At 38.1% G+C, this 19,238-nt stretch overlaps 1 protein-coding gene across 3 annotated transcripts in view; it reads left to right on the top strand.

Annotated features, from left to right (window-relative positions):
* Window positions 1-5,743: 5,743 nt before the first annotated feature.
* Window positions 5,744-19,238, top strand: part of CCDC198 (coiled-coil domain containing 198) — a 31,315-nt gene continuing 17,820 nt past the window's right edge. For all 3 annotated transcript variants that reach the window (XM_064365908.1, XM_012450979.2, XM_012450978.2), the window contains exons 1-2: window positions 5,744-6,111; window positions 8,621-8,703. In XM_064365908.1, the coding sequence (XP_064221978.1) occupies window positions 5,889-6,111; window positions 8,621-8,703 (306 nt within the window). In that variant the 5' untranslated portion in view covers window positions 5,744-5,888. The remainder of the gene's footprint in view (window positions 6,112-8,620; window positions 8,704-19,238) is intronic.

Below are 19,238 nucleotides of genomic sequence, written 5' to 3'. Positions count from 1 at the left end.
CTCCACCCTGGTTTTATGCTGCTTGGAAGGTGGAAGCTCGGATCTCCACTTCTGGGTCCATAATTTAAAGGTATCAAAAAAAAAAAAAAAAAAGGAAAAAAGACTCTAGTTTTTACTAAGCTAGCCATCAGTAAGAGTAGGTGTTTTCCCCTAGGAGAAAAATGCACATTATTCTATTTAGGTCTGTATCCTGAGTGACTGTTGAGACCAGACAGAGACCATGTACTAAAGATTAAATTTGGCCAGGTGCAGTGGCTCATGCCTCTAATCCCAGCACTTTGAGAGGCCAAGGGGGGCGGATCACTGGAGGTCAGGAGTTAGACATCAGCCTGACCAACATGGAGAAACCCTGTCTCTACCAAAAAATACAGAATTAGCTGGGTGTGATGGCACATGCCTGTAATTCCAGCTACTCAGGAGGCTGAGGCAGAAGAATTGCTTGAATATGAGAGGCAGAGATTGCGGTGAGCCAAGATTGTGGCATTGCACTCCAGCCTGGGCAACAAGAGCGAAACTACATCTCAAAAAAAAAAAAGATTAAATTTCAGTGTGAATTCTTGACACAAACATTCATGGACTATCAGTTAAAACATAACCTTGTTTTAAGAAAGGGCAGGGAGGAAGGAAAATGATTTTCTAAAGATGTCTTTAAAAGGATTATCATGAATGGTTTTTTAAAATACGGTATATATATACATAGTGGAGTACTACTATTCAGCCTCTAAAAACAGGAAATTCTGTCATCTGCAACAATGTGAATGAATCTAGAGAACATTGTGTTAAGTGAAATAAGCCAGGCATAGAAAGGTAAATGCCGGCTGGGTACAGTGGTTCATGCCTGTAATCCCAGCACTTTGAGAGGCCGAGGCGGGTGGATCACCTGAGGTCAGGAGCTCAAGACCAGCCTGTCCAACATGATTAAACCCCATCTCTACTAAAAATACCAAGAATTTACTGGACACGGTGGCAAGTGCCTGTAATCCCAGCTACTTGGGAGGTTGGAGCAGGAGAATTGCTTGAGTCTGGGAGGCAGAGGTTGCAGTGAGCCGAGATCGTGCCACTGCATTACAGCCTGGGCAAGAGCAAAACTTCACCAAAAGAAAGAAAGAAAGAAGAGGAAAGAAAGGAAGAAAGGAAGAGAAAGAAAAGAAAGAAAGAGAGAGAGAAAGAAAGAAAGGAAGGAGGTAAATGCCGTATGATTTCACTTGTATGTGGAATCTAAAAAAGTCAAATTCATAGACGTAGAGAGTAGAATGGTGGTTGCCAGAGGCTGGGGATGGGGAGGTGGAGTTGAGGAATGAGGTGATAAGGGGTGGACAGGGAGAAATGAGACATCGGTCAATGAGTACAAAGTTACAGTTAGGAGGAATAAGTTCTGGTGTTCTATTGCACAACAAGATGACTACAATTAATAATGTATATTTCAAAATATCTGAAAGAGAAGATTTTAAATGTTCTCACTAAGAAAACATGATAAATATTTGAGGTGATAGATATAATAACCTGATTTGATCATTTCCAAAGTATACATTTGTTGAAACATCACACCGTACCCCATAAATATATACAAGTATTTGTCTATTAGAAATAAAATTAAAATTAAAAAAAAAAAGGATTATGATAACCAAAGGTTGATGTTCCTTTGAGATATACAATATACAAATATTATTTTATCTAGGTTAAATCCATTGGCAATACATTTTAAGAAACTCATGCACTGGCTGTCTTCAGAGTAGTATAGTGTGTGAAGGCATGATTTTAGCATTTCATTCAATGATGCAGTTGCAGATTGCATTCAAAGGGTAAATATACAAATTGTATACAACTGATCTCATGTAAGAGTTTATACAAGAAGCTTCAGTTCATATTTTTTCCATTTGTTTTGCTTGAGCACTTCCAAACCAAGTAGGTCTGATTATACTGTCACCTTTACATCAATATATAAATAAATAGGGAGGAAAATAATCACTGGAAGGAAAATTAAGGTTTGGGTCATACATCAACTCTGCTTAGTTAGCACCCAAACCTATAATTCACACTGCTGCTGAAAAGCCTCCAGTGATTGCTTATCCATTACAGATCAATTGCAGAAAAAGGCTGCAACTTTATTAGAAGCATAATTTAGGAACCCTATAAGCGTTTAGAATTTAAGCCCCACTGACTGAATTAAGTCCAACCATATGGAATATTTATATACACGTTGATTGAAATCCCTTCTGAAGCCTTCTCAAGAAAACTGTATGCCGAAGGATCAAAAGGCAATTTAACCAACCTGACCCAGACTACCACCACCCGATCCTAAGGAATATCACCTTAGCCTTCGTCACTTGCTTAATATAAAACATCCAAACAAAATTGCCCACAGCTCATTTTAAAAAGAAATTTGTTTATCCAATATTAGGTTGTTTAAACTTTAAGATTTACTATTCCTCAAGTGTTTGCATGGTTTTCTCTATGTAGCTGCTCAGAACTGCTACTGCAGTCACAATTTCCTGTTAGCTGGTAAGCTATCTGCAGAAAATAGATGTCTTTGTTCATTCCATGCATTTTCCTTGTCTTTGTTCATTCCATGCATTTTCCTTATCTCCAGGCAGTCATCCTACCAAGGTGTGGGGAAGGAGATTGCAGATGACTCTGGGAAATCCATCAAAACTAAGGCAAGAACTATCAAACCACAATCCAATGGAAAAACATAGGTAATGTTTCTACACAGGAAGAAAAGCTCCTCTCCTTTTGCTGGCTCTGAGTAGATATTACAGTGTAAATCAAGCTGTAGAAGGTTGTAAGGAAACTTAGAGAGCACCTACTCTCTTAAGTATGATGCCAAGCTCACACTTAAAAGACCTGGATCTTGCCTCCCATCATTCAAATGTAACTTTCTCTTACTAGAGAGCAGAAAAAACCAAGTATCTCATTATGAATACGTATTGAGTTTCTATAGAACTTAAATCCACTAAACAAAATTGCTTATTAATCTTGCTCCCAAGGCTAGTTAGGAATGAACTCAGAACAAAAACTAAGACCTTGAACTTCAAAATGAATGTATATCTTGAAATATACATTATATTTTGCCTTCTCATTTTTTGCTTGGTTCATTCTGTTTCTTGAAGGAAGGCATTTTCTACAGAAGTCAAGAAAGGTCCAAGCACTCGGAGCTTGAACACAGCTATTTCTTGGGAACTTCAAGGTCACATTGCCTGTGGAGCTGCTCCAGGCTGGGGGCTTTGATTCTTCCTGGCAGAAATAGCTCATTTGGCTATGAGTTCCTGCTCCTCCCCATCTCCTCTGGGGTCTCACCACCTTCTCTTAATACATTTTTCTCTGGACACTATCTTCAGCTTTAGAAAAGTTTAGCTAATCCCTTCTGAGCTTCATCTTAAGAGTTTTATAAATTAATATTCTCAATCCATATTCATGAATTCTGACTGTTACAAATAACCGCATATTTTATCATTTTTACACACAATATTGTATAGTCATAGTCATTCTCAAACCAGAGAGTGGTCATTATAAAGTATCACAAAGTGTTTGAGAAGTAGTCAAGGTTCTAGTTGAGTGAGAACTTAATATTTTACAACCCTAATAATAAGAAATTACATATTATATCTCACTCTGTGAGTGAAATTAAACCTCCCTTTTCTCTTTTAATGAAATTCAAATGTTTCACTATCATTTTAATAAAATCCTTTCAATGTATGAATGTTTTCTTATGATAATCCTGAGACATGGTGGTTTTCTCAGTTAAATTGGCCCCATTAATTTACCCTTTCCTCACTGGTCTTTTTTATACCTAGGGGCAAACTCCTTTAGACAGGAATATGTCTATTTTAATAGAGTCTGACCAACGGGCAGTAAAGGACTATCCTATGTACATGCCCATATGCAGCAATACTTCATCAGAGAAGGAGGATACTGGCTAATGATTACTGTGAGCTTACTGCATGCCAGGTATTATTCTAAGAGCTATAAATGAAATCAGGTTCATTCCTCTCAAAGTATTATTATTGACCTCATTTCACAGATCAGGAAATTGAGTAATCTGTGCAAGTCACAAAGCTTGATAGTCACTAGTAATGAAAAGAGAAAGAAACACAGAAATGCATTTTTATTTCTTTAATCATTTCTTAACTAACCAACTTTCTCAATGAAGGCTCATGTTCTCCACAAATATTGTCTGAAAATTAAATAATAATAAAACAAAAAATAAGAGCTGAATTGCTCTTACTCGTCCAGATCCATGAAGTCCACAGTTTTTAGTACAACGTCTAGTTCATTTGTTAGCTCACAATACATTCCCCTGCCCTTAGAAATACTTAAATTGATAGTACCCCAAAATGAATCTTAATAGATCTGGTTCAAGTATTTTTATCTTTATAATTAAACTAGTCTGTAGTTACCAGAGGTGGTTTTGTTTGCAGATACTGTTAATATATTAGTCTTTACTTATAAATCTCTCTGCTGCAGAGAAAATGATGTAGAAACTGCAAAGAGAGTAAGTAGGAAAAAACTAAACTCAGGCATCTTTTTAGATAAATGCTATTGTCCATTAAGACTTACAAAATACCACATTAGTCCCTTAGGAAATGGATTGTGCAAATATGAAAAATAAATTTTCTTTTAATTTCTCTATGAAGATGCAATGTAAACACAAGTAATCTGTGGTCATGAACAATTAGAACTTGAAATTTAGTCCCACTTCTAAGTATAAAGAATAAAATAAAAATCACCCATAATCCCATCATTCAAAAATCACTACTCAATATTTCAGCACATTTCCTTCCAGTCTTTTTTTCTATTTTAAAAATCATAATAGGCCAGGCACGGTGGCTCATGCCTGTGATCCCAGCACTTTGGGAGGCTAAGGTAGGCAGATCACTTGAGGTCAGGAGTTTGAGATCATCCTGGCTAACATGGTGAAACCCCTTCTCTACTAAAAATAGAAAAATTAGCCAGGTGTGGTGGTAGCAGGTGCCTGTAATCCCAGCTACTTGAGTGGCTGACTCAGGAGAATCAACTGATCTGGGGAGATGGAAGTTGAGGTGAGCTAAGATTGTGCCACTGCACTCCAGCCTGGGTGACAGAATGAGACTCTGTTTCAAAAATAAATCACTTAATTTAATTTAATTTAAAAACATAGTAAATAGGCTATCTTTAAAAACTCAAGGTTTACTTAGACCATTTATTAAAGAAGTTTGTCCCCTTGTCCCCAGGAAAAAATTTTCTATTATCCTCCTGACCTGCAATGCATTCATCCCCTTCAAAGGCAACTCATCAACAGAAAAATCAAATGACACTTTAGCCACTCAGCTGCTTTCCTTCATATTTGAAGGACAAATTATTTAATTAAAATTAAAGATTAACAAAGCCTTGGTCATTGGCATGCATCCACTTAATTCCAAAGATGGCTTAGCTATTCTTAGCTGTTAGTTTTTTACAAAGGTATTTGCAATGCAAGGGTCAACTTTAGCCTTCTCTAAACCTCTGCTAGCTCTCTCTCTCTCTCTCTCTCTCTCTCTCTCTCTCTCTTTCTCTCTCTCTCTCTGTTAATAACCTTCCTGGTGTTAGATATTTGTTTAATAATCAATAGTGGTTTCTTTTCCTATCACTGAGTATTTCGGAAAGTAGCATAACCAAGTCAATGTTTAACTGGATTCCTTGGGTCTGAAGTGGCAAAGTTGAAGGAAGTCTCCATGGAAACCAGCCTCCCAGGAAGTGGCCAGAAGGGTTAGTGTGCAGTGAAATAGAGCTAGAAGGATGCCTGCTAGAAGGAAATGACTGCTTTGTAAAGCCAGGGTAAACTTCTGAAATGCCTTGATTAAAACAAGCTATATTAAAGACCCCAAAACCACTTTGTTCTGCAGCTTTCCTCTGAATGTCTTTCACATGAAATGGGCCTGAGTCACTCTAAGGCTCACCCTAGGGTGATCAAAGTAGCACCTTTGCAAAACAAAGAGGTAGAGACTCCCTCGGCTGGCCCTGTGGACTTTGCATTCAATCAGAATTTGGAAGAAAAGCCTTCATATTCGCTGGCAAGACTGCAGGACCGGAATAAAGCTTTGGAAGGGCAGCTGCCACCTTTACGAGAAACCTGGTGTGGAAGATATTCTGCAGGTAAACATAAACCCCAGCATGAGATGTGTGTATCTGGACCAAGGAGCATTATTAATAGATTTATCTGACTGTCTCCATGATCTCAGAAAGTTCCTAAATTACTGAAATGTAAAAGAAATGTAAAGGCTAGCTTTGAAAACTCAAACAGATCTTTCAATGAAGATTGAATGTCAATTGAAAGTATTCTGGGTACATTAGAATAGGAGTATAAACTGTACAAAGGACTTTTCACTATTCTGTATGAGAAGGAAAAATCATTTTGTTTCAGCTCAGTTTGTAATGCTTTCAATGTTTATACCTAGCTTTGCCAGACCATTAAAATTATATAGATACTAATGTGATAAACGATAGCAATCACGTTTCAGTTAGATTCTAAATTTAAATCATTCTCTCCAGTACAGTTTAATTCACGAGGCTTTGTGGGTTTTGCAAGCAGCACTTTAGGAGTGAAGTCACTCTAACATGAATTTTGAAACCATCCTAAACAGAATTGATTTATTGTAGTACAGAGGAGTGGATGAGTCACCTTTCCCAATCCCACATTCTTCATGGTCGTCTGCAGAACTAACAGAATTCTTTCCCATTATGATTGGAAGCTCTGAGCCTGAAGCGGCTATAAATTATCCTGGGATATTTTATAAGCCATGTAAAATGTTTTATGATGACCACAATGATAATTAAACAGATATTCTCACTTAGAAAGAGAAATATATGTTTATAATATATACATAGGTATATGTGTATATCCTTTTCCCTTTTCTTCACCTTCTGGATCATTAACACACAGAAGTTTCCCTTATTGGATGCCTTGTTCAGAAAGCCTCACTTTTTCTTTTGGTACCTAGTAAATCTTGCCTGGAATGATTTTTTATGGCTACTGTCTGCAGAATTGATAACCTTTGGTTGGTTCTATATGACCTATTTTTATGTTCTTTATACTCTCCAAGTTCTTAAGCACATGGATGGGAATTTTCCTGTTAAGATTTTTTTTAATGATAGATAGATAGATGGATAGGTGATTAGACATGATTTTAAAAATGGAGCATGAATGTGTAATAAGAGTCTGCAATGCTCCTATTGAGGAATTCCTTTTTTATACAAACCCCCTTCCAGAGTTTTAAGATTTTGGTGACAGAGACTCTATGTCAAACAAAAAAAAAAAAAAAAAAAAAAAAGGTTTTGGTAACTGAATAAATGGTGAAAGCTGATTCATGTGCTTTAGAGTCCTAACTGGAAAATGTGCTTATGTTTGAAATGACAAAATCACATTAAATATAAATAACAAGGAGATCATGAGGATTCTGATAAGTATTTTCCATATTCTCACCCCAGCTCCATCAAATACCAAATCGTATGACCTTGGGGAAGTTACTTCATCAATTTTTTTTTCACTTGTAATCAAGGGTAAAAATAAATGCCTGACATAGCCTATGCCATTTGAGGAGAATCTAATTAAATAATGAAATAATATCACTAAAATCATTAAAAAAAAATAAGTAGTAGGAAGGCTTCTGAAAAAAATAGCTGAAAATACTTACATTTTTAAATCCAATATGTTTGTTGTTGTTTCTGTCCTGCTCAGTACACTGGCATCTTTTCAAAAGAAAATAAGGACATAGTTTCCATCCCACTAAAAGTTAGAGAGAACAAAGTTCCTAAAATGGTCATTCACATGTCTTAAGGATAGAGATGCATAATTACCCAGGGATTTTTCCATTTAAAATGCAAAGTGGGACTGTAAAATAGTCTACGAAACAATCTAGAAATCAGACTGTGCCCAGATTGTTAAAAGGGAAGGACAAGAATTTCATTCATGCAGCGTTGGTCATGGTAGCACTCCCAAGAGCTCAGGATAATCAAGCTGGAAAATAAAATCCATAATGGATCCGTTGAGCCTCTCTGTTTCCTAATAGAGGCTTAACTCTGTATCCCCAGCCTGTTTCATCAGGAAAGAATATTGCTATGTTGTAGTATAGTGGCAACCTGTGGAAATTTCTTTCCTAGTTAAAGGGACTATTTAATTGTGATTACACATACACCATTTCTTTCTCATTTCTGTGCAATCACCTATCTATCATCTATTTTATCTGAGAAGATTATTTTCATTTTTTAAAGTTACATGTTTTTTCTGATGTCTTATATTTTGGGGAGGAGATTTTATGGAATTAAAACAAGTCAGTAAATGTCTGTTTTCCAGGCCAAATTCTGTTTGAAAAATATTTGCAGTCAACATATTGGTAATTTTGTAACTCTTTCCCTACATATGAACCTGAGTAGGAAGTTAAGAGAGCAGAAATTAAATCCTGGGTCTAGACTAAAATAGTGTCATTTGCACTAATGTGGGTTCCCTGCTTTCCATGTTTCATCTCCACATTCAACCCACATGTTAGACATATATAACTGAAAAGGTACAAAATTATATTGACAAACTCTAGTAACTAATGATTGCCTGGTGTAATCGTAAATTATATTTAATGGTTTATTCTTGTTTCTTCTCTAATCCTTCAAGCATCCAGAGATGTGTATTTTGACATCCCATTGGAACACAAAGAAACAAGTATTATTAAAAGGTATCCACCCCAAAGACTGCAAGTAAGATGAATTTAAAAGGCTTCATAAGGAATTTCTTGGATATAATGGTAACATCCCTTTTTAAGCTATAATCATCAAAGAGAGATATTGATAATGACCAAGCTATTAATGAGAATGTTCTTAAAGAAAATGTCATCAATTGCAAAGATAATGCTACTTTAAGATTTCCTTTAGCAATGATTTCGCTTTTTAAGACTGGCAACTGAAAGAAGCAAGTTTAGTAGCAAGGACATAGGTGTGATGGAACTCAAGGAGCTTGAATCTAGCACTGATTAGCTGGGTGACTATGGGAAAATAACTTGTAATAAATAATAACAGCTACTAATACTTAATTACCCCACTACAAGTCAGGTACTATACTAGACAATCTAATCTACGTCATTCCTTTAATCTTCTTAGCCATCTATGAAAAAGGAAGAATTCTCTTTGTTTTATACCTGTTAGTCAGAGAGTTCAGTCACTAGCCCAAAGACTCACCGAGGCCAGATATCAACCAGATCTCCAAAGTCTGTATTCTTAACTATAAGCATAAGTGATTTCTATAGCCCGTCTATTTTAATCTTTTACTGTTCTAAATGTTAACTGGTTGTTTAAATTGGGGACACTGGATCCCAAGGAAGCAAAGCAAGAGCTTTAAATGCATTCACCTTAATAAATATTTAATGGGTTCTCTCTAAATAGCTATATATTTTAAGAGCTCTCAACCTAAAAAGGGAATTGATAGATTAAAGCATCATTAAAAAAATGATGCTTGAAAATGAGCATCATTGAAAGGAAGATCTGGGGCTTTCTTGTGAGCAGGATCTATCACTGACATTTGAAGCCAAATTCCACCTGCTACACAATTCACTCAGATGCCTGGACCAATCCCAGGTGTGTTGGAGTTCATTTGTTGGGGATTAGTTCTGTCTCAGTTGGTTTTTATTTACCTGTCTTCTATAGAAGCTCACAACCATTATTTGAAGTGATTATATCATTTGGTCCCAAAAGAGTATCTTTTCCCCTAATATTAGAAACTACAAAATTATTCTTTAGATAAAGAAAAATAAAATGAAATATAACAAATTAATATCTAATTTACAAGTTTTTACAAATCCTCTAGGTAAACAGGACAGTTTTAAAATGTGTTTTATTCCTAAATCAAATACTTCCTTTCAAAGGAGTGTGTTTAATAGTTTCTGTGAAGCCTCTAAGCTGATTAGTTCAAATAGAAGATATTACTCTAGTGAAAAATATTTGTCTAGTACTTTATAGTTCACAAAGTACTTTTTATGTCTATCAATTCTAAACAAAGAAGGTTAGATTTTGATTCTCCCAATAGTCAAACAAGGTCAAAAAGAGAACTTTGGTATTTCAGAGTCAAACACTGCACCACCACCCCTATATGCACACACCCTAACCAGCCATCTTGAAAACAAAGAATCAAGACATGAATTATTTCAATGAAAAAACTATGTCTTTTTTTCTCTCCAACTTTTAAGTTCAGGAGTACATGTGCGGGATGTGAAGGTTGGTTACGTGGGTAAACATGTTCTATGGTGGTTTGCTGCACAGATCAACCCATCACCTCAGTATTAAGCCCAGCATCCATTAGCTGATTTTCCTGATGCTCTCCCTCCCCACCAACCCTGACAGGCCCCAGTGTGTGTTTTTCCCCTCCCTGTGTCCATGTGTTCTCATTGTTCAGCTCCCACTCATAAGTGAGCACATGTAGTGTTTAGTTTTCTGTTCCTGAGTTAGTTTTGCTGAGGATAATGGTTTCTAACTCCATTCATGTCCTTGCAAAGGACATGACCTTGTTCCTTTTTATGGCTGCATAGAATTCCATGGTGTGTATGTACTACATTTTCTTCATCCAGTCTATCATTGATGGACATTTACATTGATTCCATGTCTTTGCTGTTGTAAATAGTGCTGAAATTAACATACATATGCATGTATCTTTATAATAGAATGATTTATATTCCTTTCGGTATATAACCAATAACAAGATTGCTGGGTCAAATGGTATGTCTGCCTTTGAGAAATCACCATACTATCTTCCACAATGTTTGAACTAATTTACATTCCCACCAAAAGTGTAAAAGCATTCCTTTTTCTCCACAACCTCACCAGCATCTGTTGTTTTTTGACTTTTTAATAATCCATTCTGATTGGTATGAGACCGTATCTCATTGTGGTTTTGATTTGCATTTCTCTAATGAACAGTGGTGTTGAGCTTTTTTTTCATGTTTGTTGACTGCACATATATCTTCTTTTGAAAAGTGTTTGTTCATGTCCTTTGCCCACTTTTTAATGGAGTTGTTTGGTTTTTTCTCGTAAATTTGTTTAAGTTCCTTGCAGACTCTGGATATTAGACCTTTGTCAGATGGATGGATTGCAAAAATGTTCTTCCATTCTTAGGTTGCAAAGATTATGCCTTATTCAGTCTTATGTCTTCAGCCATTAATACTTAATATGAGCTCCACAAAAGTTTGTGAGTGAAATGAATGAGTGAGTGAATGACAATGAGACCCATCATCCTTGCTGGAAGAGGGGAAAAAAAAACACTCAAAGTGCACTTCCTGCTACTGCAGACCTGTTATCACTGTATTAGAAGTCTGTAGCATCACTGTAACATCTCTGTATTAGAAGTCTCATTGACTAGCAAAAATAACTAACATGATTAATTAGAAGGATATAGAAATGTTTTATTGAACCGAAGTTGTGGGAGACACTTAAACTTCAGGGAAGAATTGTGACTTGGAACCTGAAATGCAGAACTCTCTAAATGTCTGCCCTAAGCTCTTCTCTGTGTATTTGCTATACTTTTACTCTCCAATGATCAGTTTTCTCTATTCCTCAGGCACAGGCACACAATGAAATATGGCCACCCTGAGCTTGTATCTTTTAGTTTCACTCAAATGGATAGATTGGCCTTCTTGACTTCAATTCCAGATTCCTAGAAGAAAGGATATTGGCTCAGCTTTGCTCATGATTCCAGCTCTGCTCCAATGAGCTATATCCAGGGGATGTGCTCATGCAGTAGATACATGGGCAGAGGAGTCACCCCTGTAGACTCTGGAGTCAGCTCCCAAAGAGGAGGGAAATCGCTAGAAACTTGGCAGACACTCCCAAAGATATCAGCTATAATTATCTTCACAAATGAAGCTCGGCACATTTTCCAGCACAAATGAGTTTTTGAGAGAATAATACATGCTGGGCCCTCATGACATGCTAATTAATAGCCTAATTTCTGCCAAAGAAAATTCTCAAAGTATTTTTAATTATTAAACCAAATCTAATTGTATGCTAAATTATTTGAGTTATATTTTTGGCACCTTCTACTTCCTAAACATCTACTCCTCAAATAAAGAGAAAGTCATGAACTAGCATTATCCAACCTGGAGCTGATAGGCTCTGAGAGTCTCCACCAGGGAACCCCAAATCAAATGTACCATTTTACTGAAGAGTTGATTAGTACTGTCCCCTCTGGCCTGATCACCTTCATATCCAACCATTTCAAGTCTAGCTTAAGTTGGAGGTGTTTTCCCCACACATGTAGTGTGTCCTCAAATGATCCCTTGAATAACTCCTTCATCTCAAAATATTTGTTCAAATCTCACTGTCCCTATGAGACCCACCCTGGCCAATCAATTGACATTGCAACTTTCATGTCAGCACTCTTGATTTCCTTGGCCCTTCACCAGAGTCCCAAATCTTCTAGCAGACGCTTCAACTGATTGTGCTGACCATTTGTTTTGTTTGAAAAGTCAAATAATCCAGAAGTCTTAAGACAAATGATAACTTAAATTATAAAATGAAAATAAGATGTCATTCTAATCGATTCTCCAATAGTTCCTTTCACTGTGTTCTCTTTGAAGATGATGAAGTGAGACATCTCACTTCCTGGACAGGGAAAAGGAACATGCATATAAACCCAGAATTCTGAGGCAATTTCATCTGACTGGCTTATTTAGCTGAAGCCAATTTCACCAACAATTTTTTCTGTAGTGCTCAAATCAAGTGGCAAATGATTTAACGAAGAGATCCCAGTTGCAATGTTAGTTGCTGCCATCTAGTGGCTTTTGTGAAGGAATAGTGTGATTCCTTAAGGCTCTTTTCAAAGGCCAAGAAGAAACTCAGCCTGGAGAGAGTTCTTGAAGATATACACCACTTAACCCTTGTTAGAATTAGAACTCAGGATTATGAAACTCACCCAAAACCACACAAGTACATGGAAACTGAACACCATCTCCTAAATGACTACTGGGTAAATAATGAAATTCAGGCAGAAATAAATAAATTCTTTGAAAAAAGTGAGAACAAAGACACAACATACCAGAATCTCTGGGACACAGCTAAAGCAGTGTTTAGAGGGAAATTTATAGCACTAAATGCCCACAAGAGAAAGCATAAAAGATCTAAAATCAACACCCTAACATCACAATTAAGAAAACTAGAGAAGCGGCCGGGCGCGGTGGCTCAAGCCTGTAATCCCAGCACTTTGGGAGGCCGAGGCGGGTGGATCACGAGGTCAAGAGATCGAGACCATCCTGGTCAACATGGTGAAACCCCGTCTCTACTAATACAAAAAATTAGCTGGGCACGGTGGCGCGTGCCTGTAATCCCAGCTACTCAGGAGGCTGAGGCAGGAGAATTGCCTGAATCCAGGAGGCGGAGATTGCGGTGAGCCGAGATCGCGCCATTGCGCTCCAGCCTGGGAAACAAGAGCGAAACTCCGTCTCAAAAAAAAAAAAAAAAAAAAAAAGAAAACTAGAGAAGCAAGAGCAAACAAATTCAAAAGCTAGCAGAAGACAAGAAACAACTAAGATCAGAGCAGAACTGAAGGAGATAGAGACAAAAAAAACCCTTCAAAAAATCAATGAATCCAGGAGCTTATTTTTTGAAAAGATTAACAAAATAGATAGACCACTAGCCAGACTACTAAAGAGGAAAAGAGAGAAGAATAAAATAGATGCAAGAAAAAAATGATAAAGGGGATATCACCACTGATCCCACAGAAATACAAACTACCGTCAGAGAATACTATAAACACCTCTATGCAAATAAACTAGAAAATCAAAAATAAATGGATAAATTCGCAAACACATACACCCTCCCAAGACTAAACCAGGAAGAAGTAGAATCCCTGAATAGATCAATAACATGTTCTAGAATTAAGGCAATAATTAATAGCCTATCAACAACAAAAAAAAGCCCAGGACCAGACAAATTCATAGCCAAATTCTACCAGAGGTACAAAGAGGAGCTGGTACCATTCCTTCTGAAACTATTCCAAACAACAAAAAAAGAAGGACACCTTCCTAACTCATTTTATGAGGCCAGTGTCATCCCAATACCAAAGCCTGGAAGAGACACATACAAAAAAGAAATTTCAGTCCAATATCCCTGATGAACATTGATGCAAAATCCTCAATGAAATACTGGTAAACCAAATTCAGCAGCGTATCAAAAAGCTTATCCACTATGATAAAGTCAGCTTCATCCCTGGGATGTAAGGCTGATTCAACATATGCAAATCAATAAACATAATCCATCACATATACAGAACCAATGACAAAAACCACATGATTATGTCAATAGATGCAGAAAGACCTTCGATAAAATTCAACAACTCTTTACGGTAAAAACTCTCAATAAACTAGTTATTGATGCTACGTATCTCAGAATAATAAGAGCCATTTATGACTAACCCACAGCCAATATCATACTGGGCAAAAGCTAGAAGCATTCCCTTTGAAAACCAGCACAAGACAAGGATGCCCTCTCTCACCACTCGTATTCAACATAGTATTGGAAGTTCTGGCCAAGGCAATCAGGCAAGAGAAATAAAGGGCATTAATATAGGAAGAGAGGAAGTCTAATTGACTCTGTTTGCAGATGACATAACTGTATATTTAGAAAACCCCACCACCTCAGCCCAAAATCTCCTTAAGCTGACAAGCAACTTCAGCAATGTCTCAGGAGACAAAAACAACATGTAAAAATCACAAACATTCCTATACACCAATAATAGACAAACAGACAGCCAAATCATGAATGAACTCCCATTCACAAATGCCACAAAGAGAATAAAAAACCTAGGAATACAACTTACAAGGGATGTGAAGGACCTCTTCAAGGAGAACAACAAACCACTGCTTAATGAAATAAAACAGGACACAAACCCAAAATTAACTTAAGATGGATTAAAGACTTAAATGTAAGTCCTAAAACCATAAAAATCCTAGGAGAAAACCTAGGCAATAGCATTCAGGACACAGGCATGGGCAAAGACTTCATGACTAAAACACCAAAAGCAATGGCAACAAAATCCAAAATTGACAAATGGGATCTAATTAAACAAAAGAGCTTCCGTACAGTAAAAGAAACGAGCATCAGAGTGAACAGGCAACCTATAGAATGGGAGAAAATTTTTGCAATCTACCCATCTGACAAAGGGCTAATATCCAGAATCTACAAAGAACTTAAACAAATTTACAAGAAAAAAACAACCCCATCAAAATGTGGGCAAGGGATATGAACAGACACTTCTCTAAAGAAGACATTTATGAGGCCAACAAACATATGATTAAAAAGCTCATTGTCACTGGTCATTAGGGAAATGTAAATCAAAACCATAGTGAGATAGCATCTCATGCCAGTTAGAACAGTGATCGTTAAAAAGTCAGGAACCAACAGGATGTGGAGAAATAGGAACACTTTTATACTGTTGGTGGGAGTGTAAATTACTTCAACCATTGTGGAAGACAGGGTGGCAATTCCTCAAGGACCTAGAACTAGAAATATCATTTGACCCAGCAATCCCATTACTGGGTATATGCTCAAAGGATTATAAATTATTCTGCTATAAAGACACATGCACACGTATGTTTATTACAGCACTGTTCACAATAGTGAAGACTTGGAACCAACCCAAATGCCCATCAATGATAGACTGGATAAAGAAAATGCGCCACAGACACACCATGGAATACTATGCAGCTATAAAAAAGAATGAGTTCATGTCCTTTACAGGGACATAGATGAAGCTGGAAACCATCATTCTCCACAAACTAACACATGGACAGAAAACCAAACTGCATGTTCGCATTCATAAGTGGGAGTCAAACAATGAGAACACATGGACACAGGGAGGGGAACATCACACAGCAGGGCCTGTCAGGGGATGGAGGGCTCGGGGAGGGATAGCATTAGAAAAAATACCTAATGTAGCTGATGTAGGTAGAAATACCTAATGTAGATCTGTGATTAACTACATATTTATACTATCACTCCTGACCTTGCCCATGACCTTGGCTTCACTCATGCTCTACTCTGGGATTATTACTCAAAATCTCCTCCCTTCCCCTTCCTCTCCTTCCCCTTTTCCTGCAGTGTTCTGACTTGATAATGTAGATGTTGATGGGGGCAGCAAACCACTATGGCACATGTATACCTATGTAACAAACCTGCACGTTCTGCACATGTATCCCAGAACTTGAAGTATAATAATGAAAGAAAAGAATTGTGTGTTTAAATAGAAAGACTGAAAATAGAAGAAAGAGATCTGTGATTAATTACATATTTATACTATCAAAGCAAAAACTTGGTCTATGAACTTATGGATAAATGAGTTTTTTAAAGCTAAAAATTCTTGGCTTTTTCAGACTCGGTTTTTCAATAGTATCCCACAAAATATCCTCAGTAGTCTATTTTGATGTCATTCCTTTATTCACTGGAGGCAATGTGGAAGTCAATAGCCCCCAACCTAGAAAAAAGTCATCAAAATCCCCGGGAGAGTTTTGAAAATACATATTTCCAGGACATATCCCAGACCTGTTGAATCTCAATCTCTAGTGAATGGGCCAGGAATTTCTTTTCCTTTTTTTAATCCCCAAAAAATCTGATGATAAACCATTTTGGAGAACATATAGTGCCGAAAAGAGCTTTGGATTTGGAGCTGGACACACTTGCACTTGAATGCTGGAGATGCCACTTTCTAGCTGTGCAACCTTAGACAAATCAGCAACCTGTCTGCAATGGGGACTCATCATAATTATCCACAGGGTTCACATGAGGATTGAATGAGATGACATATTTATAATGCTGGACATGGTGTGTACGGTAATGGCTGTAAAGGCATATATGCCTAATGAGAAAGAACCAAATCCTGAACACTCTCCCTGTCCAGAGCATGGCACAAACACTTGTTCTCCCCAACTTCTAGAAATTCCCCTTCAGTCATTGCTAATTCTTCCTCCCATAGGTGCCTCGAGGGGCCCCTCTCCTTTGGCCTCCCTTCCCTTCCTCTCCTCCTTTTCTTGAAGTGTTCTGACTTGACCAGTGGCTGCCTCTTGTGCCAGCAGGTCCCATTTGCTTTGCATCTTCATGTCCTGAAGAGTTAAAAGCCAGGGGAACAAAGAAACTCCTCTTACTAGGATTGATCACCTCTCATTACATCTTTGCTAAGCTATGTTAAAAGACCCACTTCCTCCTCTGAGGTGAGAATGGAACCAAAAACCACTTCCCACCACAAATGCAAATTACTACCTGCAACAAGTCTAACATAAAGATGAGCTCTTCCCCTTGTTGTCTCTTCTCTGTCTCCATATCCTTTGCCCTTTTCTCTTCCTCACCAGGTGTACTTTGAGCTGCTCCAGCAGAAAGGACTGCTGGGTGCTCTCCAGTCCAGGACCAGGGACATAGAAATGGTTCTACAGGGAAGTAGTGGGGGACCCAGGTCATGCTCCCTATTACCAGTGCTGAATATCTAGTATCTATCTTCCATGGTTCCACTCTCTCTTTTTATCCTGGTCACCTTGAAAGCCAAGTTGACTTCCAAATCTGCCCCTTAGTAATATAATAAATCATACCAAAACAAAACCATTTTAAAGTAAATTAGCATGCGCCTTCAGCGCTGGACTACGGTGTGAGTGGGGCTCACACTCTGCTGCAGCATCATGTCCTCGTGGTTTTCCTCCTACTTCTTGAGCCATCATTTTCCAGTGTCCCTGGCCACCAGCCTCACCACTGGAACTCCTGGAGTCTGCAGTTGTTGGCTCTTCTCTTCTCACTCCTGACCTTGCCCATGACCTTGGCTTCACTCATGCTCTACTCTGGGATTATCCCTCAAAATCTCCAGCACAGACCTCTCCTCTCGAGCTCCCTATATAACTCAACATCTGCACTGGCCTTTCTCTAAGGTGTCCCAAACTCAATCTGCTGCAAATCAAATTTGTATTTCCCTTCTACATCCCACCCAATCTAGGTCTTCCTCTGGATTGCCCTTCACAGTGAATGATAACGCCCTCCTTCCCTTGCACTGAGGACTCTACTCCGCTTTACTAACCATAATGAATCTTGTTTGGTCAGCTTTAAATATTTGTAGAGGTCATAATTTCCCTCCCTCAACCCCAGTCCATCATCTTTGTCCTCAGAACTGATCTCCTCACATTCATAATTACTCCTTTCTGGTTTCCACACTGCAGCCAGAGTGACCTTTTTTTAAAAACCAAATGTAATCATGTCACTCCTTTGCTTAACACATGCCAGTGGCTTCCCATTGCTCTTAAGGGACCACCATCTTGATGGCCTGCCAGGCCCTGTGTGCCCTGGCTTCTGCCTCACCTCCCCAGCTCATTCCAAGCTGCTGTTTCACTTACTCTCAACAGCAGCCAACCGACTTCTTTCCATTCCTTCAACAGATCATGATCACTCTTCACTTCAGGGCTATAGCACACCTTAATCCCCTAAAAACTCCCAATCTTGCAATTTCTACTGAAAAGATGCTACCTTAGGGCACTTTCTTGAATTGCCTCCCTAGCCCTTTCCCTTCTACATTAGTTTGCTAAGGCTTCTATAACAGAGTACCACAAACTGGGTGGCTTAAACAACACAAACGTATGCCTTCCAGCTCTGGAAGCTGGAAAGCTGAGATCAAGGTGTCCCTAGGGTTGGTTCACTCTGAGGCCGGGGAGGGAGAATCTGTTCCATGCCTCTCTCCTAGCTTTAGGTAGTTTTCTGGCACTCTTTGATATTATTCATTGGTTTGAAGAACCATCACTCCAACATCTGCCTTTGTCTTCACATTGTGTCCTGCCTGTGTGTGTGTCTGTTCTAATTTCCCCTTTTTTTATGAGGACACGATCATATTGAATTAGGGGCTTGCCCTACTCCAGTATGACTTCATCTTAACTAATTATATTTGCAATGACCCTATTTCCAAATAAGTTCACATTCTGGAGTGCTAGGGCTTCAACATATGAATTTTGTGGGGAGGCACCATTCAACGCCTAACACCCCATTTTTCAGCTTGAGTCCTTCAGTTATATAGTGTCATAGTTCTGCCCTGCAGATTTTTTCTTCAAAGTACTAACTACAGTTTGTAATTATCACTTGAATAATCACACAAGCAAAAGAATATCTATTATGCATAGATTGTAAGCCCCATGAGGGGCCATGTCCTTTTTTGCTGACCATTGCATCCCCATGTCTGGCATGTAGCAGTCACTGAAGAAACGGATCAACTCCACATTCCTCATTGCATGTCA

Source organism: Aotus nancymaae, unplaced genomic scaffold, assembly GCF_030222135.1.
Source record: "Aotus nancymaae isolate 86718 unplaced genomic scaffold, 86718_ANA_hifiasm-v0.15.2.pri h1tg000062l, whole genome shotgun sequence".
NCBI classification, from domain to species: domain Eukaryota; kingdom Metazoa; phylum Chordata; class Mammalia; order Primates; family Aotidae; genus Aotus; species Aotus nancymaae.
This window is presented reverse-complemented; position numbering and strand designations above follow the sequence as displayed.